General features: G+C 39.8%; 1 protein-coding gene across 5 annotated transcripts in view; it reads left to right on the plus strand.

The window, feature by feature from the left end:
* The window catches only part of nebl (nebulette), a 132,751-nt gene that overhangs the window by 65,500 nt on the left and 42,362 nt on the right, over positions 1-24,889 (plus strand). For 3 of the 5 annotated variants that reach the window (XM_004915430.4, XM_004915428.4, XM_004915429.4), the window contains exons 1-5: positions 11,993-12,137; positions 12,220-12,291; positions 15,381-15,476; positions 18,923-19,033; positions 24,119-24,229. The exons of 1 other annotated variant lie outside the window; for it this stretch is intronic. In XM_004915430.4, the coding sequence (XP_004915487.2) occupies positions 12,081-12,137; positions 12,220-12,291; positions 15,381-15,476; positions 18,923-19,033; positions 24,119-24,229 (447 nt within the window). In that variant the 5' untranslated portion in view covers positions 11,993-12,080. Of the gene's footprint in view, positions 1-11,992; positions 12,138-12,219; positions 12,292-15,380; positions 15,477-18,922; positions 19,034-24,118; positions 24,230-24,889 lie in introns of those variants that run through there. One more of the 5 variants, XM_002933150.5, reaches the window with a different exon arrangement.

Below are 24,889 nucleotides of genomic sequence, written 5' to 3' on the forward strand. Positions count from 1 at the left end.
GCTGTGCACTGTAAGCATCTTGGGAGGGGATGCTGAGGAACCACACAGGTACATTTTGTATCTAAGATTATAATAAATGGCATCCTAAATAGCTTTATGTCTTTGCATACTGCCAGCCTTAATTTAAGCGACAGGGAAGGGGCTTTACCATTCTAAGATCCTTGGGATAATTGTGTCCTGTGTGACAAAATAAATCAATTGCGTATGGAAACATCTGAAAAAGAATTGCTTCATTCCTCTTTTGATAAAGCCGAGCTCAAGAGGGGACACCTGGTAGGGTTTGGGAGGTGAGGAAATGGGATCTACTTGAGAAAACAAGTAAATGGTTTCCAGGGGAATGCTGGTGTTGAAAGCAAACTCTCCAGATCTAAATGGCCCTTTTGTATTTAGAGCATCCTTTATGCCCTCGTGGTAGCTCGGCTGAATGTTAAGAGGTGGCGTCTTATTTTCACAAGCTGGCAAGCAGCAAGCATGAAAGGTCTCTGGCTGTATCATTTGGCCAGTTTGTATGTTTCTGTGCAGGGGAAATGAATGCTGCTGTATAATGGCAAATTACCAGAGAGCGGAACTCCATAGAAAATACTATAACAAAGGTCATAATATTGAGCTGATATAGCTGTGCCTACAATGCACCTTATATTAATTCTAGCAAAATAAACAGATTATTAGGATGTTTAACCTACTGTTTAATAAATTCAACAACCTTCCAAGGCATGCAAACTATCATTTTGCAGCTTTTGTGAATAGCTATGATATATTTTCATGTGAATATTAGGATATATGAAATGCATGTGTTTTTTTTTACCTTGGGAGCAGTCTTTCTTTGCATTGGTACCAGCAATATTTTCAGTTAATTATTACAAAGGAATTCCTTGCTTATACTGAGTTATCCCCTAATGCCACAAATAGCATTTCAAATGTATAAATATTAAAATATACACATCCATAAAGCAAGAAATGATATATCTTTTTTTATATTGTTGCATTTAAAGCAGAGTTCAGATGACAACCCTAGGTGTTCTTGTTATGGGATAATAACACAACAGGAGAGTTCTGGGAGAAAACAAGGAAGGCATCTTAGCCAATGCTAAGCCTAAAAAGTCAGTAATGTCTTCAAAGACACTGTGGGAAACACAATAAGAGAAAAATAATGACATATTCAGCTCTCCAAGGACCAATAACACCAAAAATGTTTTTTGCATATAACTTTATGTTAACCCAAGACTGTTAACAAGTGTTTTATTTGCTTCAAAAGGAATACTACAGTTATATATATATATATAAAATAAGCTGCTAAAAATTAAATAGGGATAAAAGGCATACATAATATAGATAACTTAAAAAGTTGTAAATGTATTATTTTGCAGTGGTTTCAGAGATCCCCCAAGTCCCTGCCCCAAGGGAGCTTACAATCTAATGTCCTTATCACAAACACAAGGGTCAATTTTATCAGATGCCAGTTAACCTGCTTATATGTTTTTGAAGTGTCAGAGGGAACCCACACAAACACAAGTAAAATATACAAATTCGTTCAAGGTAGATAGTGTCCTGGATGGACTAAAACCCAATACAGGTTTGTGATCTGTAGACTCCATTTTACTCAACAAATTCAAAACTAAGACATGTTAAGATACTAAGATATATATATATATATTTATATATATATAATCCTTATTGGAGGCAGAACAATCCTATTGGGTTTATTTAATTAATATTTTTTTTCCAGTAGATTTGAGGTATGAATATCCAAATTACGGAAAGACCCAAGCATTCTGGATACCAGGTCCCATGCTCGTACCCCAGTGCTGCAAGGCAACAGTGCTATCCACTGCGCAATATTTAATAGGGTATTTGTTGCCATAAATAATTTATATGAATGAACCACATAGGCTTACACTGGCTGGTCCAAGTTCTGTCTTTGATAGACAAAGACAAAAGGAAAATAAAAATTGCAGCCCAATGGCCCTTTAAGAATATAGATGCTTTTGACTATCCTTCAAGGGAAAGTATATCTGACTTATAAGTAACATTATGTAGTCTAGCTTGTAATCAATCCAGTCATGTAATTTTAATTAGGAAGGTCACTAATACAGGCTAATTTAAAGAGAGGCAATTATGCTTTTAGCTAACGTGCAATTACAATTAGTAATTTACTGCTGCTAATTACAAGACAGTGCAGCATTGTCTTTATGCAAATGTCACTTCAGATACTGTATATATACTATATATTACTCAGCTGGGACAACATCCTTCCTACCAACACAAACAATGGTATAAATGATTTATGAAAAGATGGCCACACTGCATTTCTATTACCCAATAAAAAATTTCTGTAAATATGAGATAAATGTTATACTAATTAATATAAATGGGGGGCTATATCTTCTTTGGTATGTTATACGCTGTATGGCTTATGGGTTCCATGGGCTGTGCTGGCAGTTGATCTAATCTTGCACATGGGATAAAACTTTAGCAGGTGTCCCAGGATGTTATTTCTCTATTCTATAGGGCAGTGATCCCCAACCAATGACAACCAGTGAGCAATATGTGGGGTCATGGGGTCACCGCCCCCATTGATGTTGCTCCCAGTGGCCTCAAAGTAGGTGCCCATTTTTAAATTGGCAAGTTTTGGAAGCAGAGACACAATTTTACTCCAAGCAGAGCCTCCTGCAGGCCAGCAGTCCACATAGGGCTACAAACTAGCCAATTACAAACTAGCCCTAATTTGGCAACTTTTTTCATGCTTGTGTGGTTCACCAACACTTTATACATCTAAGTGTGGCTTGCAAGTAAAAAAAGTTGGGGATCCCTGCTATAGGGAGTCCATGCCTTGTGTAGGGCTCAGGGATGTTGTACTGCGGAAGACACACATTCTGGAGCAGTATTAAAGGGGCAACATTCACAATTGTTCAATGTGAAAAAAAACTTGTTCTAGAAATGTATAATGCCTATTGTTTCAAAAGACTCAGTAACAACAAGAAATGGGAAAGCTCTAACAGCAACGGTAGGGGTCATTTATGCATGTGCAGGGTGCAAAGTGTGCTTTTGAATTCAGTACAGCATTTTCTTTCATGGTTCCAGTTCTATTGCGATTACATCAATGCCAATGTTACATTCAGTGTTCAAAGTCCGGTTGGCATCATTTCGAGCAATCAGGTTGAGAATTACTTCTCCTAAATCGTTTGGTGAAAGAGCACCATGGCTATTGACGCAGCCCTCTGTGGGAACCCTGGAGCTTCTGCCACCTTAAGGTCTTGTACGGATTATTTTTTTTCCTAAAGACAGAGGCGGAGGAAGAAACGCAACCCATTTTTCAATATGGGGCTGTGTTCCACCTGCGTTTGACGCTTACATACACCTGTATTAGTACAGCAACATATGGAACAATATCACTGTCTACATCATTCGAAAAGTTAATATAAATGGGAACAACCCCTTTAAGTTCCAGGGCTCCTTTGCATCTGAGTATCTTGCACTTTGCACTCGTGTGTTCAATAGAGCAGCCTCAACCGGGGCAACAGTTAAACGCAAAAGTTGTAAAGAATGTACAAGGTGAAGAAAAGGTAAAAACTAAGAAAGCTTTATTAGAAAGGTCCTCTGTCAAAATAAACACAGGATTTCTTGTCTCCTTTTTTGTAAACATGTTCTTAGGGTATCAGACTTCCTCTCTCAGAAAATTCCTTCATTCCAGGGGCCAGAGTCTGCACAGTTCTCTCCTCTCTCCTGCTCCCCCTCCCATAAGAATTCATAAAACTACAAGGGGCAGAGCTGCAGCAGAAAGCTGCTTAAAATGGCAGCTGCAATCTTAAACAAACAGAGAAAGCGTCTAGGGTTCTTTACTCCAGTATGATAATGCTTTCTGCAGAATAAATATAGCATTCTAGGTGGCACTAATGTGGCAAATCTATTGGCAGTAAAATGCCAAAATGACTTTCTCCTTTAAATGACACATTTCATTTGGTTACTGAAATGAAGCATTTGTAAGCAAATAAGAAGCTATGTTATCATTGTTTTTAATGATTCTCCTAAAAAACCTAGGCACAATGCTTGTCCTTGAGACTAAGCAGCAATCCATATTTTATTCTGAAAAATGTACGAGTGCCACTTATTCTCACTCATTCTCAAAAGTAGATTGAAGTCATCATTGTGATTAGCTGGGATATAAATATTTATATTTCACTTTGAAATTCATCTCTATGTTCTCGGGAAAGAATAAATGTTCTTGGTAATCATTTTAGACAGGATCCTTATTTGTGTACGAAAAACCAATATGGGTATGGGATCCGTTATCTGGAAACCCATTATCCACAAAGTTCCGAATTACAGAAAGGCCATCTCCCATAGACTCCATTATAAGCAAATAATTCTAGTTTTTAAAGATGATTCCCTTTTCTCTGTAATAATAAAACAGTACCTGTACTTGATCCCAACTAAGATATAATTAATCCTTATTGGAGGCAAAACAAGCCTATTGGGTTTATTCATGTTTAAATACTCTTTTAGCAGATTTAAGGTATGGAGATCCAAATTACAGAAAGATCCCTTATCCAGAAACCCCCCAGGTCCCGAGCATTCTGGATAATGGGTCCAATACCTGTAGCAGAATTAGATAATTCTCTAAAAGTGTATTTAATCACAAAACATGACTTTATCGGTAATTCTATGTAGAGTATAATGTACATATATAAAATTTTAAAGCAGATACAGTACAAGTTCAGTGTAATAAGTGCTTATTATAGTGATCTTATCTTCTGCTCTACCTTTCTTCATTCTTGTTCTACTTTGCCTTGTCTCATTCCTATGTTACCCAGCCTTGTCTTGCCTTGTTTCTTTTGAGCCTTACTGCCTTCTCTCTTCCTGTTCCACAATGCCATGTTCCACCATTATTTGCTTCATTCCTTTTCAACCATTATTTGCCTCATTAATCCTGTTCCACCATGCCTTGTCTCATTCCTGTTCCACCATGCCATGCCTTATTTCTGTTCCACCATGCGTTTCCTCATTCCTGTTCCCCATTATTTGCCTTATTCCTGTTGGGTCTCACTCCTGTTCTATCTTGTCTTGCCTCATTCCTGTTCCACCATTATTTTCCTCATTCCTTTTGAACCATTATTTGCCTCATTATTCCTGTTTCACCATGCCTTGGCTCATTCCTGTTCCCCATTATTTGCCTCATTCCTTTTCAACCATAACTTGCCACATTCCTGTTCCAACATGCCTTGCATTATTGCTTTTCCACCATGCCTTGCCTTATTCCTGTTCTACCATTATTTGCCTCATTCCTGTTCCACCATGCCTTGCATTATTCCTGTTCCACCATGCCTTCCATTATTCCTTTTCAACAATTTTTTGCCTCATTCCTGTTTCCTGTTTCACCATTATTTGCCTCATTCCTGTTCCACCATGCCTTGCCTTATTCCTTTTCAACAATTATTTGCCTCCTTCCTGTTCCACCATGGCTTGCCTCATTCCTGTTCCGCCATGCCTTGCCTTATTCCTGTTCCATCATGCCTTGCATTATTCCTGTTCCACCATGCCTTGCCTTATTCCTGTTCCAACATGCCTTGCATTATTGCTTTTCCACCATGCCTTGCCTTATTCCTGTTCTACCATTATTTGCCTCATTCCTGTTCCACCATCCCTTGCCTCATTCCTGTTCCACCATGCCTTACCTCATTCCTGTTCCACCATGCATTGCCTTATTCCTGTTCCACCATGCCTTACCTCATTCCTGTTCCACCATGCCTTGCCTCATTCCTGTTCCACCATGCCTTGCCTTATTCCTGTTCCACCATGCCTTGCCTTATTCCTGTTCCACCATGCCTTGCCTTATTCCTGTTCCAACATGCCTTGCATTATTGCTTTTCCACCATGCCTTGCCTCATTCCTGTTCCACCATGCCTTGCCTTATTCCTGTTCCAACATGCCTTGCATTATTGCTTTTCCACCATGCCTTGCCTTATTCCTGTTCCAACATGCCTTGCATTATTGCTTTTCCACCATGCCTTGCCTTATTCCTGTTCCAACATGCCTTGCCTTATTCCTGTTCCACCATGCCTTGCCTTATTCCTGTTCCAACATGCCTTGCATTATTGCTTTTCCACCATGCCTTGCCTTATTCCTGTTCCACCATGCCTTACATCAGTGCTGTCCAACTTCTGTTGTACCGAGGGCCGGAATTTTTCCGACGTACGTGGTGGAGGGCCGATAATGAAAACCAGTTTTGACCACTCCCCTTTTTGAAACCGCCCCCACTAGAAACCACACCCATGTTATCACATGACCATACCCATATTAATGGTTGTAGTACAGCAAAAACCTGCCATACTCTGCCTGCCCTACCCTGCCTGTGTGTGCCATACTCTGCCTGCCCTACCCTGCCTGTGTGTGCCATACTCTGCCTGCCCTACCCTGCCTGTGTATGCCATACTCTGCCTGCCCTACCCTGTCTGTGTGTGCCATACTCTGCCTTCACTACCCTGCCTGTGTGTGCCATACTCTGCCTGCCCTACCCTGTCTGTGTGTGCCATACTCTGCCTTCCCTACCCTGCCTGTGTGTGCCATACTCTGCCTTCCCTACCCTGCCTGTGTGCCATACTTTCACTGTGTGTGCCATTCTTGGCTGGTTTGTGCCATACTTGGCCTGTGTGTGCCATACTCTGCCTTCCCTACCCTGCCTGTGTGTGCCATACTCTGCCTTCCCTACCCTGCCTGTGTGTACCATACTCTGCTTGCCCTATGATGTGTGTGTATGGCACACACAGGCAGCCTACAGTGACACAATGCTGGCACTGCTCCTACAGTCTGCACAATAACTATATATTAAAAAACTTTTTAATTGAAGTACCACCTCAGTATATGTTCTTTTTGTAGGGATTATTTGTGGGTTTCTACTGCTCCTGAGGTGTGAACAGGGGAACAATGGGGTTGATTACAACCTGAGCCTGAGGTGTGAACACTGCAGGGGGTGAACAATGCAGACATTAAAAGGTGTGAACAACACAGGGGATTACATATTTAAACAATACAGCCTGATTACAGCCTGAATCTGAGGTGAGAACCATGCAGGGGGGGCAGTTAATCACAGTACTGATACCACTTAGAGCTTACACAAGAGTAAGCCATCAAAGCAGCCAGACAGGTGGGGGGCCACACAGAGGGGGGTCGCGGGCCACATACGGCCCGCGGGCCGCCAGTTGGACAGCACTGCCTTACATCATTCCTGTTCCACCATGCCTTGCCTCATTCCTGTTCCACCATGCCTTGCCTCATTCCTGTTCCAACATGCCTTGCATTATTGCTTTTCCACCATTCCTGTTCCACCATGCCTTACCTCATTCCTGTTCCGCCATGCCTTGCCTTATTCCTGTTCCATCATGCCTCATTCCTGTTTCCTGTTTCACCATTATTTGCCTCATTCCTGTTCCACCATGCCTTGCCTTATTCCTTTTCAACAATTATTTGCCTCCTTCCTGTTCCACCATGGCTTGCCTCATTCCTGTTCCACCATGCCTTGCCTTATTCCTGTTCCAACATGCCTTGCATTATTGCTTTTCCACCATGCCTTGCCTCATTCCTGTTCCACCATGCCTTGCCTTATTCCTGTTCCAACATGCCTTGCATTATTGCTTTTCCACCATGCCTTGCCTTATTCCTGTTCCAACATGCCTTGCATTATTGCTTTTCCACCATGCCTTGCCTTATTCCTGTTCCAACATGCCTTGCCTTATTCCTGTTCCACCATGCCTTGCCTTATTCCTGTTCCAACATGCCTTGCCTTATTCCTGTTCCACCATGCCTTGCCTCATTCCTGTTCCACCATGCCTTGCCTGTTCCACCATGCCTTGCCTCATTCCTGTTCCACCATGCCTTACCTCATTCCTGTTCCACCATGCCTTGCCTTATTCCTGTTCCACCATGCCTTACCTCATTCCTGTTCCACCATGCCTTGCCTCATTCCTGTTCCACCATGCCTTGCCTCATTCCTGTTCCAACATACCTTGCATTATTGCTTTTCCACCATGCCTTGCCTTATTCCTGTTCCAACATGCCTTGCCTCATTCCTGTTCCACCATGCCTTGCCTTATTCCTGTTCCAACATGCCTTGCCTCATTCCTGTTCCACCATGCCTTGCCTTATTCCTGTTCCAACATGCCTTGCATTATTGCTTTTCCACCATGCCTTACATCATTCCTGTTCCAACATGCCTTGCATTATTGCTTTTCCACCATGCCTTGCCTCATTCCTGTTCCACCATGCCTTGCCTTATTCCTGTTCCAACATGCCTTGCATTATTGCTTTTCCACCATGCCTTGCCTTATTCCTGTTCCAACATGCCTTGCTTTTCCACCATGCCTTGCCTTATTCCTGTTCCAACATGCCTTGCATTATTGCTTTTCCACCATGCCTTGCCTTATTCCTGTTCCACCATGCCTTGCCTTATTCCTGTTCCACCATGCCTTGCCTTATTCCTGTTCCACCATGCCTTGCCTTATTCCTGTTCCACCATGCCTTGCCTTATTCCTGTTCTACCATTATTTGCCTCATTCCTGTTCCACCATGCCTTACCTCATTCCTGTTCCACCATGCCTTGCCTTATTCCTGTTCCAAACATGCCTTGGGCATTATTGCTTTTCCACCATGCCTTGCCTCATTCCTGTTCCCATACCATGCTTGCCTTATTCGCTGTTCCACATGCATTGCATTATTTGCTTTTCGCACACCATGCTTGGCCTTATTCCTGTTCCAACATGCCTTTGCATTTATTGGCTTTTCCACCATTGCCTTGCCTTAATTCTGTTGCCAACATGCCTTGCATTATTGCTTTTCCACCATGCCTTGCCTTATTCCTGTTCCACCATGCCTTGCCTTATTCCTGTTCCACCATGCCTTGCATTATTCCTGTTCCACCATGTCTTGCCTCATTCCTGTTCCACCATGCCTGGCTTTATTCCTGTTCCACCATGTCTTTCCTTATTCCTGTTCCACCATGCCTTGCCTTGCCTTATTCCTGTTACCATGTCTTGCCTCATTCCTGTTCCACCATGTCTTGCCTCATTCCTGTTCCACCATGTCTTGCCTTATTCCTGTTCCATCATGCCTTGCCTCATTCCTATTTCTGTCCATTCTAGCTCCTATTGCACTCTGCATTGCCTCATTACTCTTTGCTGCCTTTTCTTATTCCTGTCTTCCCATCTTTGCCTGTTTCAGCTGCACTCTGCCTCATTTCTGTTTTGACCTATCTTGCCAAATCCTGCAGTAATACAGTTTACTACGTGTTCTTAATAGTAATATCTACTTCCTAATACTGGGCTAATAATCCTAGAGATGGAGAGAACCTTAGGAACTCAAGAATCATTCTAAAACTTCCATATTTTTATATGTGTATCTTCTATATAGTTGTGCTCATCGTTGCTGATATTATGAGATAAAAATGCTGCATTGTTAGTAAAAAACATTTGCCCTTGAAATGGCACTTGTGGTCGTAAATAACCCCTTTTATGTTTAATGTTTATTTTTTTTTCTCACATTCCTTCTTTTCACGGTTTCTACATTATATTAGCCAGTCATATTATGGGAACATAAATGTACCTTTTAGTGTTGTGTACACTTTTAAGCATTAATGAAATATTTTTCGTTTGTAAATTATGATTTGGTACTTGGTCAACTCATTTGTGGAGGACCTTATATATGGCAGAATGTAAAGTATTCTAATACCTGCAGTGTGAATTTGCAGGAGGCTGCCTGAGGTGCCTAGCATTCAATGCAGTAAACAGATAAAAAGGTTGCCTATCCACTGTGTGAGTGCCCCTCAATAATACTTTTGGTTATTGCTGTTGAACTTTGGGAAAGCTAGTAGTAAAAAAATTCTGAAAGCTAAAATGATGATAATTACAGGCCTTTGATTTAAATGTTCGTCATGTTCTTTTGCAAAAGAGAAAGTGCTTTGATCTTTTCAATTGCAATACTTATATTTTAATCACAAATGTAATGATGGTTCCTGTCATTCCAGGCAGCAGCTCTGGTGAATGCCATGAATGATCTCAGAACTACTGAATGTTCTTAAAGATAACATATTTTCCTTATCAAAGTAGACTGCTTCCTTTTACACAGTGTAGCTATTTTCATTATGCAGTATTTATTTATTTATTTAAGACATACATTATTAATAAAGCCAAAATTTTGCAGAAAAACGCCATCTTCATCTGTAGTCTGTTTGCTTGTGAAGTTCAGAAAATACTCGAGCTTGTGATGGAAATGTTTCCTAAAAGTCAGTGGTACATTTACATGTAAATATACAGTAAAACTGAGGTTGGGTTTATCAAAGATCAAACAGCAGATTTCAGGTCATTTGATCTTGGCAAAAAGCCGCTCCTGGTAACTCTTAGGAGCAAAATGTGAGTTTAGAGCTAAATATATAAAAACTCATCCACGTTCTATTCATTCTTATGGGATTTTTAGAAGCACATTTATCTAATTTTGAGTTCTAACTTTCACCAATTGATAAATATACTTCTAAAAACCCCACAGGAAAGAATAGAACTTGGGCACCAAAAATGTTGGTACTGCGCTTTGGTGTTCAAGTTAAATAACTTTTATGGGGCCCAACAGTTTCTGATGGCGCCTGTGCATGCTATATTCACACTGCACTCACATGTTCACCCGCACCCTGCCCCTAACAAAGCGGGGCACCCTGGAAATGATGGCCCTTACTGGAATCTGTCACTGATGTTATGCAAGACATAAATTGAGAAAACACCTGCTCATCTGAGCACTATTTATCAGAAACAATTTAGGAGATGGGTAAGGAATGTGCCTTTTCCCTCACTCACCACTCTGAATGCAGTACTTTATGGGGTGGCTACAGGTCTCTGTGCTCCAAAATTGAGTGCAGAGAAAGTTTTTCAAAGCAGGAAGACACAGGGCCGTATTCATATATAGGCATCTGAGGGCCTGTGCCTAGGGCAGCTTTCCTTGGGTTCCTATATAATCTTTAAAATGTAAAAAATAAAAACCCTCCCTAGCCACTGCCAGATCATACCTAAATCTGGTGGCAAAGCAGGGGGGATAAGGTTTCAGAAAGTGGAAGAGTGACATCACTTCCGGCAAAAGTGACTTTATGTATAGCAGAAGTGATGTCACATGCAGCCGTGGATGTGACGTCACGTCTGTGTTTAAGCCCAGTGCCTAGAGTGGCACTGGACCTAAATACTGCCCTGGGAAGGCAGCGTGCAAAGTGCAAAAAAATGGCAGATTGCACCTGTTTTTGCTCCTTGCACACTGCTCATACTTAACTCTTATAAAGAGAACATACAGTGGCCCCCTTCTCATTAGAAATACTATCTGAAAGAGAAGGGGGTTATAAGACAGCAGGTGGGGGGACTGCAACTGAAAAGAGACAGAACAGGAACAGCAACATAAAAAATTCAAACATCAATAAAAAATGAAGAACAGATGGCAAGAATGGGCTAAAGTACAATATACAAAAATGTTATTTAAATGTGAACTTCCGATTGTATTACATAGTAAATAAGGCTGAATGAAAGACAAACTTTAATGAGCAGTTTGTGTTTGCCAAAACATTGTCATATGATCCTGTGCTGTTTGCACACAAGTTACGTTTTACTTTATAGTGAACATTGAGATTTCCCCTGTATAGAATATATCATATCTTGCAAATATTTTTGGCTGCAGTTAAGAAAAATGAGATGCAGTGTCACAAATGGAAGTCAATAAATCAATGGAACAGAATAAAATGGTTCGGATATTTCAATTATTTTTTCAAATTTAGTTTGGAAAATGGACTGGTCACCTAGTATAGGTCATACATCTATATATATCATCAGCACTGTTCCAGTGGCTATGTTCTCAATGCCTGCTATTGATGCCGTTGGGACCCTTATCATGAGGCTGCTCAGATAAGAGCCACAGAGGACCATATAAGGGATGAGCCCTGATAAGGTTAACTTTAGCACAAATACTTAGACACCAGTTAAACCCATTGCTACATCAGAACCTGGGGCTCCATACAGAGTGTTGGCTGCTTTTATTTATTTTGCTTTTTCATCTTGACCCACAGAATGAAAGTTCCTGTCATTATAGATTCTACAGTAGATGATAGCGATGAGGAGGAGAAGGTAATGGAATTTCCATAGCTAACCACTTATCTCACAGAGGTATGACTAGAATTTATAAGGGCTTTTTGTTTGCTTGTTCCAGGTGTTCCCCAAGCCTGTTATTGAAGACAGAAACATTGAATTTGCAAAGAAATGCACAGAGTTGATAAGTGATGTGAGTATATTTCGTTATTCCCTTTATATAATGCTTTTAACCTGAATATATGAATATGTGCCTGATCATACTGTGCCACAAACGGAGGAAGGTGCTTAATCTGTTTTGTGATTTTTGACCAGATTGGCTCTGACTAAAGCTGGCCATACACGTGGCGATCCGACGATGTTTCATACGACCATCGGTCGCACGAAACATCGTAAGATCCGCCACACACCATTCAGGGCTGAATCGGCAGGTAAGGAGGTAGAAACAATAGGATTTCTACCTCCTTCTGCCGATTCAGCTCTGAAGGGAGAATTTTGGTCAGGCGCCTTCTATGGCGCCCGATCAAAATTTTCAAACTTGTCCGATCGGCGAGTCGTCCGATATCGGCAGCTTCCTGCGATATCGGTCGACTCGCCGACATGCCATACACGCACCGATTATCGTACGAAACGAGGTTTCGTACGATAATATCGGTGCGTGTATGGCCACCTTTAAGTTGACCAGCAAAGAATTAGATTTTATTGAATTGCAGTGGCCTTCATTACCTTCTCAGAAGTCAGACTCCCCGAAAAAGTGATCATTGGCTAAATAAACAGTTCATTATAATTTGGCCACTCATGCCATGTGTGTGGCCACCATCAGAATGAATACACCAGTCATCTATGTAACTTCACCATTGTTTTAATAATAAAGTCTTGTCTCAGTCGCTAGTAAGATTGTGAGGCACTTTTCATTTCCTGTGAAAAACAATCCCACATGTGGATGCTGAGGAGTATGGGAGATGTAGTTTCTTTGTCATAGACAAGCACCATGTGTTTAATTTTCCTGTCCTACAAGGTCAGAGCTCTTATCTTCCATAGACAGTATGTAACACCAGGAGGGACCATGCAGCAGGAACAGCCTGCAATAGAACTCGTTTTTTTTCTGTGGAGTCTGTAGAGGGTTGAAAGGAAGTAATTCCCGACGTGCCATTGAACCTTCAATTAAAGTAATGTAACAAATGTAATTAAAAGCTCACAGGCAGCCACTGTTCTGGAAAACGTTAATCAATTTTCCAGTAAACTATAGTCGCATAAAGGTTTCTTTCTACACTTTGCAAGTGAAAAAGAAGGGCTTTCTATTTTGGTGGTATTTTTCCCACAGTTGTTTGCTCTGATTTAATTTTGAATCGTTAAAAAAAGACAATATTTCAGAGTGAGTCCCCATCTGGGAGGCTCAGAGTGGGAATAAGTAATAAAAGCATAGATATTTGTTTTAGCCTGTCTAATATAGGTGCAACGCCATAAAGGGGACTTCCTTAAAGGGGTTATAGAATGCCCTATTCCTATCAGATTTGCAATTGGTCTTCATTATTTGCTTTTTTTTACATTTTTTCAATCGTTTGCTTTCCTTTTCTGCCTATTTTCAGCTTTCAAGTGGGGGTCACTGACCCCGGCAGCCAAAAAAAAAAAAATATTGCTTTGTGATGCTACAATTTTATTGTCATTGTTACTTTTTATTACTTATCTTACTGTTTAGTCCTTGTACATATTCCAGTCTTTCATTTATACCACTGCCTGGATGCTAAGGTAAACGAAAACCTTAGCAACCCGATAGCTGCTGACATACCAGATTGGTAAGATGCAAAACAAAAAGCTAAATAACTGAAAAACCACACAAAAAAAGAACACCAATTGCAAATTGTCTCAGAATATCAATTACTACATCATAGTAAAAGTTAATTTAAAGGTGAACTAACCCTTTAAAATCTCATTTATAATGTATTGCAATGTCCAAAATGCAATATTCAGATTGAAACCCACAATATAGCATTAATTCCCCACAATTGCAGCACAAGTTTTGTTAGTGTTTACTCATTTACTGGCAGTGGAATATGTGGGACTGCAAGAGTTAAAAAGCGGTGGGACTGCAAGAGTTAAATCATGCTTGCCCCTGTGGCAGCGTATAAACAAAAAAATACTTTCTCTTAATCAGTAACTCACACAATGGCAAAGCCCAGTGATGCTTGAAAAGATTATATATTGTAAGCTTTAGTAAGCAGCAGTCTCTTTACCTTCTGTATTAGTTAGTATTAGTATATTTGATGTATGCAGCATTCTATTGCATGGTGTTGGGGAATATGTTGGCGTTTTATAAATATGTGTTATTAAAAACATGCAAACAGGTTCACTGAGCATTTTACAGCTTTCTGTATTGCAAGTCCTTGTTGTTCCTGTATTGTGAATGCACTATTTGCAGTAGAAGCATTTTCATTGTTTTTGTGCCTCCCCTCATCGAAATTCACTGGTTGGGCCCTGACTGATCTGTCCCCTTCCCACCTCCTATTTTTCCCATGGCAAATATTTACAACCGGTTCGCGAAAAAATTTGTTAATGGCGAAACACTGAAATTTGCTGGGAATCCTAGCCTGGCAAAAAAATTCACTCATCACTAGCCACCCGCCCTGACATTAAGGAAAGGTGGCAACCCTATGCATAAACCGATAAGCAAATGTGGCTCTGTGTGTCCCTGCTCAATGGCTCAATTTTTGTCTCCTGTTCAAATGCATTTGTCTTTCTTATTTTAAAATCTTGACATTTTTTTAGCTGTATTTTCTCCATTTCTGTTGTTTGAAGTGCAAGATGGTCAGTTGAGCGTCAGCCATGATTTTGCCCTCATGAATATTTGGCATTTTTAGCCATGCATATTCCAGCTTTAGAAATCTATTTTAAAAAAGGAGCATAAATCCAGAGGTCCCCCAAAAAACCCAGTCCAGTGTTTCCAACCTCACAAAGATTTGCTCAAGGGTGCCCCCCGATGTTCTTGAATGTTACGGTTAACATCTGGCACAACACAGAGGTCCGGTTGAAGAATATAGGATTGCAGCTTTTGTGACCTTTAAGCATAATCTATTTCTCAGTTGTTTGCCACTTTTCACTTTCTCTAGATGCAGTAAGAGGGCATGGTTTATTGTGCATAAAAGAGAACATAAACTAAAGATAAATAAACTTGATGTATTTTCTCTCAGAAGGAATATGTTATGAGCATGCTTGAATGACACTGACACTGCTTGAACATTAAACACAAGCAACAAAGGACAATAAAAAGTCTTTGCTTTACAGGTCACCTATAAAGAACAGTACGAAAAATCTAAGGGCAAGTGTGCCTTTGTTCCGGACACACTTACGCTGAAAAATGTTTCAGATTCGATTTCTGAGGTAAGATAAGGCTCTTTGTAATGTTGCACAATATTAAAATATTTGCACTTCTGTTTTTCATTCTTTTAATCCCTGTAGAGTAACAGATGGCATGGGGACTATTAGCTGGGATGCTGGGTGCTGTAGGTCAACAACATCTGGAGGACCAAAGGTTGGCCATTTCTGGTCTATAGTAATAGTGGCCACAGCTGGGCAGATTTAAGCTGTCAATACAGCCCCTTCAGACTGATATGGCAGCTAATCTGCCATGTGTTGGGCCCTCCATTGAGTCCATTATGTCACTTCCAGGTAAAGGGAGGGAGAACTGCTAGTTCTGACTATTGTACCTAGGTAGCAGAGTAGTGGTTTTAAAACCACTGAACAGTTGTTCATATTGGAAAGTTTCTTAAAATTGCATGATGCAAAAACAAATTTAGGTGGAGTTCCCCTTTAATATTACGTTCTTCTTTTTCTTGTTTTACACTTATATTATTCTCCATTAAGTTGTTGCTTTAGTTGTACCTTTCCTATATTCTGATATGAGAGGATATTAGTGAGCATGATGGATCCATGCAGATGTCAGACTTCTTAAGCACTTCCAGCTGTGGTTCTAAGAGTAGCTCTAATGTATCAAATAAAACATATAACTGCTGACATACATGCACCGTCAGCTGCGTGCAGAACCACTCTCTAGCACGTAGCCCATAAAGCGCTATAAACTAAGAACACAAAAGTGTAATTATGATTTATGTCTAACAACTGTTTTAGCCATTACATGTTATTAAGGATAATAGCATTGCCGGACACAATGACTTCCCATTAATATCTGGGTTTCACGCGTGTTTAAGGGACCTTAATGTTTCACCTGGTTCATTCCGCTGTGTTGCTTTAGGCTGATTACTAACATGGAAATCGGTCAGATGCAACACGCTGATGGCACTAGATGCTCTGATAGCTTAAAATACGGATAACATCGGATGTGATTCATTAAAGTTGTGATTCAGTGTGTCAAAAAGATGGTTAGCAGTTTAAAGCAGGTGCCACGTGTAGGTGCGAGTTTTTCACTCCAGTCACGGGTTCTGCCCCCCTTCACGGTGCAGAATGCATGGCACAAACCTAAATGCTTTTTAATAGCAAGCTCAGAGCTTTTGTAAACCCATTTAGCCATTGTAAATCCAAAGCAATGAAGGAGAAACACTATTATGCTGAGAATGAGTCTGTTATGGATATTTAGAAACAGTGATTCTTCAGCTGTCCATGCACTCACAGATAAAATCATACGGAATGTTTCATGCAATTTTCAGACTGTGTTCTGGATTCTCATCCTGATAATTTTCGTACCATGGCGATAGGTTGTTTAGTCTACCGGGCAGATCGGCAAGACAAGGGAGAGGTTTCGTTGCTACTAATGGGATAAAATAGAGAGCTTTCTTTTTTAATCCAAATTGGCCCCAGTCCTTAAAGTTATAATCACCGTGGGGTGCCAAAAATTAGACGCATGCATCAGCCAAGGGTCACTGAAGAATGAAGAAGCAGAAGAAGATGATTGCTCTGAGGTTCTGGGCTGGTGCTCCTGTTAGCAGAAAATTGCACTGGCCCAGGAAACTTTTGTATGAGCACCATGGAGCAATCATCTTACACTCCTGGCCCAGCACATGCATTGTATATTTAACACCGCCCAGTGATTATAACTTTAAACCTGGGCTCAATTTGGATTAAAAAAAGGCAACTTTGATATCAGGTAAGCAGATATAATCGGAGGGGGGGGTGCCTAATATTTAGCCTCCCTAGAGATTTCACCTTTCCTTCTCCTTTAAGAAGGATATAAATGACCGTCAGAAAGTGCAACTAAACTGGCAAACGTAATGGAAGAATTAAATTATAAGTAAAGACTATCAAAGTTGAGGTTGAAACTCTGGAGAGGTGGGGCTTGTAAGAGGACATGATTACTCTTTACAAGTACATTAGAGGGATTAGAGGCAGATAGGGGATGTTTTTATGGGAAAAAACAATCAGCACACCAGAGGCCCCCCTTTAGATTAGAGGAATGGAGCTTCCATTTGAAGCAGCGTAGGTGGTTTTTGACGGTGAGGGCAGTGAGGTTGGGGAATGACCTTCCTAGAGATGTGGTAATGGCAGGTTCTGTTAATGCCTATAAGAGGGGCACTGGGGTTCATTTTGAGGGGTTGAACTTGATGGACTTTTTGGGAGTTTTTTTCAACCTAAATTATATGTAACTAAAACCTTGTAACTTATGTAATCTTAGTGACAGTTACCTAAATACAGTTTAGCGCATAACAGTAAAATACTAGGACAGCTATTCTCTCAATCATGGCACTCACTGCGGAAAATCGTGGTGGCAAAGCCTTTACCACTGTGATATTGCAGCACTTATTATCATCCTGTTTGTGTCTGTAAGTTACCCACCCACCTAGCTGGTTGTTATTTTATCACTTAATCTTAAATGTGAATATATTTATGTATTTATTTATATTCTGTTATTGTATTGATCCTTATCTGTTCTATATATATATATATATATATATATATATATATATATATATAGCAAAGGCAAAGTGACAGCACTCACAGGGTTTCCTTCAACATACAGGGAATGTAATTGTAGGCAATTAGTGAGTGCCGTAACTTTGCCTTTGCTATACTTCATATTATACTCTGGCACCCAGGTATGGCTACTTATTTAAGGTGTGCTCCCTAATCTGCACATATATATATTTATATATAGCTTTTTATAAATAAAAGCATTCATACATATAACTGTAACCTAGGCCTTGACTGGACCATTACATCACATTATTTATATCTATTTATAAAGCAGTGAACTGTAGGGCTTTGTGACAAGTACAGGCCTTACAGAACAGAGAGAGACATTTTATATAATAATTGTATAGGTATATTATTCTATCTTCCTCACAAAACGTAGTAATGCAGATAAAAATGTTTTTAAAGCATTCTACCTACTAAAAATAGCATTATATCAGAGCTGCAGTAAGATGTTTTGCCTTCTGGGTCCTGAAATGGGGGGTTGACTGCTCTTTAGGAGGTGATCAGAGCTTTCTGGTGGTTGAGATTTAAAGGGGCGAAGATCATCTAAGGCAGATCTGCAGTGAAGTGCCTTACTAGAATCACCTCCCAGCCCCCTCCTCAGTCACTGGAATGCACTCTAGCTTATAGATTTGAAAGTGCCGGTGGCACCTAAGAAAACTGTGCGGAGGCTTGAACTGGAACTGAAGGAAAGGGGCAGAACAAAAGCAGTTTTTTGGCCTACTTCATAAAAAAAACCCTGATTCCTTCTATTTTACATTATACAACTAATAGTGCACTATGACATATGGCATATGTTCCCTTTAGGTTGGTGTGTGCTTACTAAAATATACTTTAGCTCAGTTGTGCTGCAAGGGATGGACAACTAACATTTTGTTGACTTTCTCATTTTTTCTACCTAGACCAAATACAAGGAAGCTGGAAAAAAGGGGCTTTCCAATTCTTTGTACAAGATGATGCCCGCCACCATAGACACTGCGTTTGCTAAAGAAGTTTCAAAGCTACAGAGCGAGGTAAAAATGAAAAATTGTCTGAGTATCTATAAAAGATGTGATGATTATTTTCTGCTTCCAAAAAAATCTGATGAACAACAGCGACAGGTGTCAATCCACATTCTATAGAAAGTGAGGGCTCTAAGAATGATTACTTTCCCTTATTAAAATCCACTGAGGTTCTTTGGTCGGTGGCCAGTTCTGACATTCTGTGTACAGTGCGTACTTCATTAATATTCACTCCAAAATATTTGCTAGCTGAAAGAAGGTTGCCTTAAGTTTTACACAGAATGTTGGCCAATAGACACTGGCAAGCACCTTGCCGTTTAGTCAGTGGACTGTGAAGTGTCTTTTTAGCAACAGAAGGAGCTTTGTCACAGAATCCTGCCTCATAAAGATGGTGCCAAGGTTGCTATGGCAACAGCCAAAAGATAAACCCTCTGCTATTAATAATAGTTGAAAATGTTTTAACGTGCTGAAGTGCATCATTCAGCAAAACACCTAAAATCTGAAGTTAATTCTTAGTTAAGGCGAAATCCACCCAAACACAAGTTAAACTATTTGAAAAGAAAACATAATTTTGAGAAACTTTATACACCAATATACATCGATTAAAAGATATGGAGCCTTTTCATGATATTTAATTTAATAATATGGTTTGGAACAGTTCCCTAAACCCGTTCTGCTGATCTGGCTGACTACTTTGAGCCTCAAATATAATGGAACAGTAGTCGACTGTCCTCAGCCTGCCTTCAGTCTGCATCCTCCAAATACCTCAACTCCCTACATGTGATTCTAACAAGGAAAGGAACATCACAGTGCAACGCATTGTGGGTTATGTAGTTTCTAAATCCTGTCTGTAAGCTGGGGAGTAATTGTTACAATTTATAACATCAATGTTTTAGCCCCTTCTCCCCTGCCAAGATTTCAAATGATGTAGAAATAGAAGAACTGTTTTGCTGGATTTCAGCAAATAAAATAACATCAATTCATACTTTTTGAAGGAACACATTACAGTTATAGGTATATTAGGGGTTTCTGTTTTGTGTGGCTCTGTTTCTGTTTTTGTGTTCGGAAACTGGAGTTCCTCATTAATAATAAAATATATAGTATAGGACATAGTAAAATATATGAAAAATAGCATTTTACCATGATTTTTTATTTTCTGGAGGCAGCAATGAAAGAAGTTGTTACCTGTTGAGACAGGGCTCATTTATATGGCAAATATGAATAAATCACAAGGGAACAGGACAGGGGCACCTTTGTTTTTTCCCACTCCCCATGAATATAGAGCTGCCAAATGCATGGGGGCAGTGTCTGTGATTGGAATCAGTGTGCAGAGACCTGCTGAATTTCAAGGAGCGAAAAAGACATCACCCTTCCAATTTTATGAACTCATTATATAGACAAAGGGCCTTTGGCCATTTAACACATGTGAGTCAGAAGCTTTTATATACTCATTATAACGGTTACATTTTACTATCAGTCTTTTCCCACAATCTGCATTTAATGGGAATGTGCATAGATACAGTGCTTAGACTTTTGGAAGTTCTCTCATCTCTTTGTTGCACTCAGTAAATGCTGCTCAGCTACCATGGGTAACTAGGAAACATGGAAACTTTTTGCCTCTTTTTACATTTCCCTAAAGGTCTTTAAGACGATTATCATTTGTTTTGTTAAATATTGCAGCCAATGCTGTTTTCGTAGCTGATAAGAACAATAAATGGAGCATAACAGAGCAACCACGGCACTGAATCAAGAATGTATTATGCCTAGTACATTTCATCTTTGAGAATTCTTATCATTTGGTTATACAATTTAATAAGGATCAGATAAATGCTGAAACCAATACAAAACAGCAAAAACATTACATTTGCCATCAGACTATAACTACCTTTTATATCAATATCCAGGCAGATAAATGCACTCACTACCTAAGTCAGTGTGAGGTTTAGGTACAAAAGATGAGAATTTAAATAGATTATTATGTAGGCTGGGAATGGATTTGCTGAAATTTTCAGCTAATGTAGCTCGGATTTTGTGGTATTAAACAACGTACGCTGCAGGAGCTTTTAAAATATTCTGCATAGCAAAGTAAACATTATTGGCAGTGATGCACACAGAGAAAAGAAAATAACATAATGAATTTAATGTAAATTATAATTAATCCATTATTTGATGTCAAGAGCTATGTTAGCAATGTTTAATAACCCAGACACTTCCCAATGTTTGCTTTTATCTTGTGGGGGTTCACTCAAATGCAGAAGAGACATTTTACACACAATGTAGATTTCATGCAGGTAGATGCCTTTGTTTTATCCACAGCAGGGTTTTCTGCAGCATAGGGTTTTTTCAGTTCAGACAACTTAAGCAAATAACCAAATTAAAGTTCATTCTACTGACATCAGAAGAAGACATCACATACCAGATACCTCTGTTTCATTCACAGCAGGGTTTTCTGCAGCATAGGTTATTTTTAGTTCACACAACTTAAGCAAATAACCAAATGAAAAATCATTCTTCTGACAACAGAAAAGACTGGAATGCTGGCAGACAGCATTTGTTACCAACCTGCTTTTTTATAGTGCCTCAGCCACTATTAATTATGTGTAATACAGAATATTATGTATATATCACTTACAAGCTTGTTTCCCTCAGTTCTCTTAGCTGCACAAGCGCTTTCTGTTAGTCCTGACAGATCTCATCACAGACAATACTCTTTTTCATAGGTGAGGACTCATTGGGTTCCATTTATCAACATTGGGCAAATTTACCTGTGGGCAGCTACCCATGGAAACCAGTCAGATTGTTGCATTTCATTGTTCTGCCTGCAGCTGGCTGATAAAATCACTGATTGGTTGCTATGGATTACTGTCCACAGGCAAATATGCCCAGTGTTGATAAATGAACCCCATGAGTTTCAGCACCCTGTACTAGCTTCTTCAGCCTGAGTGAACACAGCCCCAGTTATTCTGCTCATCTGCTCTGTGTTATTCTAGAAGAGTGGTAATGAGCGAATCTGTCTCATTTCACTTTGCCGTAAAGTTCGCAAAACTTTTAAAAGAATTGCGAAACGCGGAAAATGACGCGCCCAAAAATTTTGCTCATTACTATAACAGAGACATACCTGGCTGCCATGCTGGTCAACATTGTTTCTCAAAAGCTAGAAATGTATTTTTCTCTGCTATTTCTACTTTGTTTGTAATTTCTCAGCATTTCTATATGTTGCTTCTACCTATCATGAGTCTTTCTACTGACCCACAAGCTCTGCTCTATAAAAAATAGAGCTTTATATCAAATTTTCATTTCCCCCCTCCCACATTGTGGTGTCTGTGCTGAAGGGTAATCAATGGTCCATGCAAATTGCAGAATTATTGGACAGTCCTCATAGTAACGCTTTGAAGCATCATATCGATCATAATGGAGGCAATTTGTTACGGTTCTACAAAGCACTTTGTACTTGCACGGTGCACATTGGTTTATTGTGATGTTTCAGAACAGATGCCTATATTTTTATTCCAAAATGTTACATTCATTTACAAATACGGAGACAAATGTGACAGTCACATTTCATGGCAGTAACATCTGCTCAAGAAAAACGATCCATGGACAATGACATCGTTTTGAGAAACATTTTTGGGTGCATGTTTTCTGGCAGATGTAATGTTTTTATTGCAATAAATAAGGCATCGTTTGTAGCAGCCTGGCATACAATTAGTCACATGTTCAAATTTCCTTTGCTTTATCCCCCATTTAAAAAAATCATACAAGATAAGGGCAATACATTAAGAGGTTTTTTATAAGCAAGTTTTAGGGATATGGTTAATCAAACTGATAGATTGTGTACAGAAATTACACAATGTAGACACAAATACAGCACAATCTATGTGTTCACTAATGAAATAACTTTTGTTGTTATAGGAAATGTATTTATTCAATATCACAGTACAGAGGTTCAAAGCCCACACCATATCAACTAACATCACCATGCCATAGCAGTATAGCCCTGTTCCTTAGCTCAGCCTACCAGCCACCATTCCTAGGGCTGGGCCAAGCTGGGGGGCACCCTTACTCACCCCACATGTGTTAACTACCGGGGGAGTTGTCAGTAAAGTAGTAGCAGTGGTGGCGGGACAAGGGCCCAGACTAGGGGTAGATGACAGAAGAGGTATGTGCCTAGTATCCCTTAACAGTTGCACACTAGGCACATGCCTCTTCTGCCTACCCATACTTCCAACTCTTACCCTACCAATGAATTTATTAAAGGGGAACTCCACCCAAACACAACTTAAGCAGTTTGAAAAGTAAACTAAGGGGCTGATTTACTAACCCACGAATCCGACCCGAATTGGAAAAGTTCCGACTTGAAAACGAACATTTTGCGACTTTTTCGTATGTTTTGCGATTTTTTCGGCGTCTTTACGAATTTTTCGTTACCAATACGATTTTTGCGTAAAAACGCGAGTTTTTCGTAGCCTTTACGAAAGTTGCGTAAAATCTTGCGATTTTTCCGTAGTGTTAAAACTTACGCGAAAAGTTGCGCCTTTTTCGTAGCGTTAAAACTTAAAAGGTGCGAAGTTTCGCGTAAGTTTTAACGCTACGAAAAAAGCGCAACTTTTTGCGCAAGTTTTAACGCTACGAAAAATCGCAAGATTTTACGCAACTTTTGTAATGGCTACGAAAAACTCGCGTTTTTACGCAAAAATCGTATTGGTAACGAAAAATTCGTAAAGACGCCGAAAAAATCGCAAAAAATACGAAATAATCGCAAAATACCGATCTTTACGAAAAAAACGCAATCGGACTCATTTCGACCCGTTCGTGGGTTAGTAAATCAGCCCCATAGAGTACTTTATTTCTTAGGTTCAGAGCTTATGTATTGCTATCCCTAAAGGCAGCCATACACGGGCCGACTGGTTATGCCCTCCACCTGATTGGCCACTGCCTGAACAGATGGATGGTAAATATGGGGCCATGCTGGTATGGCCTCCTTCCTATTGTGCCGCCATTGTCTGCCATTTGCATTATACCAAGCAACTATACACATGCAGGGTGGATACTATTTTGCAGTCAAAAATAACACAACTTTGGATATATTTTCCCTAGGTACTCTACAGACAAAAATATGATGCAGAAAAGGGAAAATCAAATTACGCCCAGATGCAAGAGCCTCCAGATGTGAAGCATGCCAAGGAAGTTAACAAACACCAGAGTAATGTAAGTAGCAATCCAATCACTTACAGGTAAAGTACATAGGCCGTATTTTATACCCCCTTCCATTTAAGAGGCTATGCTTCATTGTAAATTTCTGAAGAATCCTCCGCCACTGTGCACATTCACAGCAGAGTGCTTGGCTTAAAACAACTGATATCGAATCTGTTCTCCAGAAACCTCTCTAGATATTGGAATGTCATTATTTTAACAGTTCTTTAATGAACAGTTTATCTGGAATAAAAAACAATAGCCCTAATAGTACCTTGTACATCATGGTAACTAATATGAATACATCCATGTTCCTATTGAGTGATCTTAATTTATTTATCCAAAAAATGGATCAATCGAGATAATAGATTCCATACCTGTATTGAGCTCTGGATAGGGTTGCCACCTTTTTTAAGAAACTATACCAGCCAGGCAGTGGGTAGGTTTACAAAGGGACGGGTCATAATGTAAATGGAAGGGTCAGTGATGTCACAGGGGGCGGAGTTTGATCTTCAGGGAAACTGACTCACATCCTGTGGCATTAATATTGTTAAAACAGCCATTTATTTCCTTAGTCCAGCATTTTTAAACCGAGGATCATATCACCAATAGGTTTCAGAGTTAAATTTGAAGGGCTCATACTTGCCTACTTGTCAGTATTCTTAATCATCATTT

The sequence above is a fragment of the Xenopus tropicalis genome, chromosome 6 (assembly GCF_000004195.4).
Source record: "Xenopus tropicalis strain Nigerian chromosome 6, UCB_Xtro_10.0, whole genome shotgun sequence".
NCBI lineage: Eukaryota > Metazoa > Chordata > Amphibia > Anura > Pipidae > Xenopus > Xenopus tropicalis.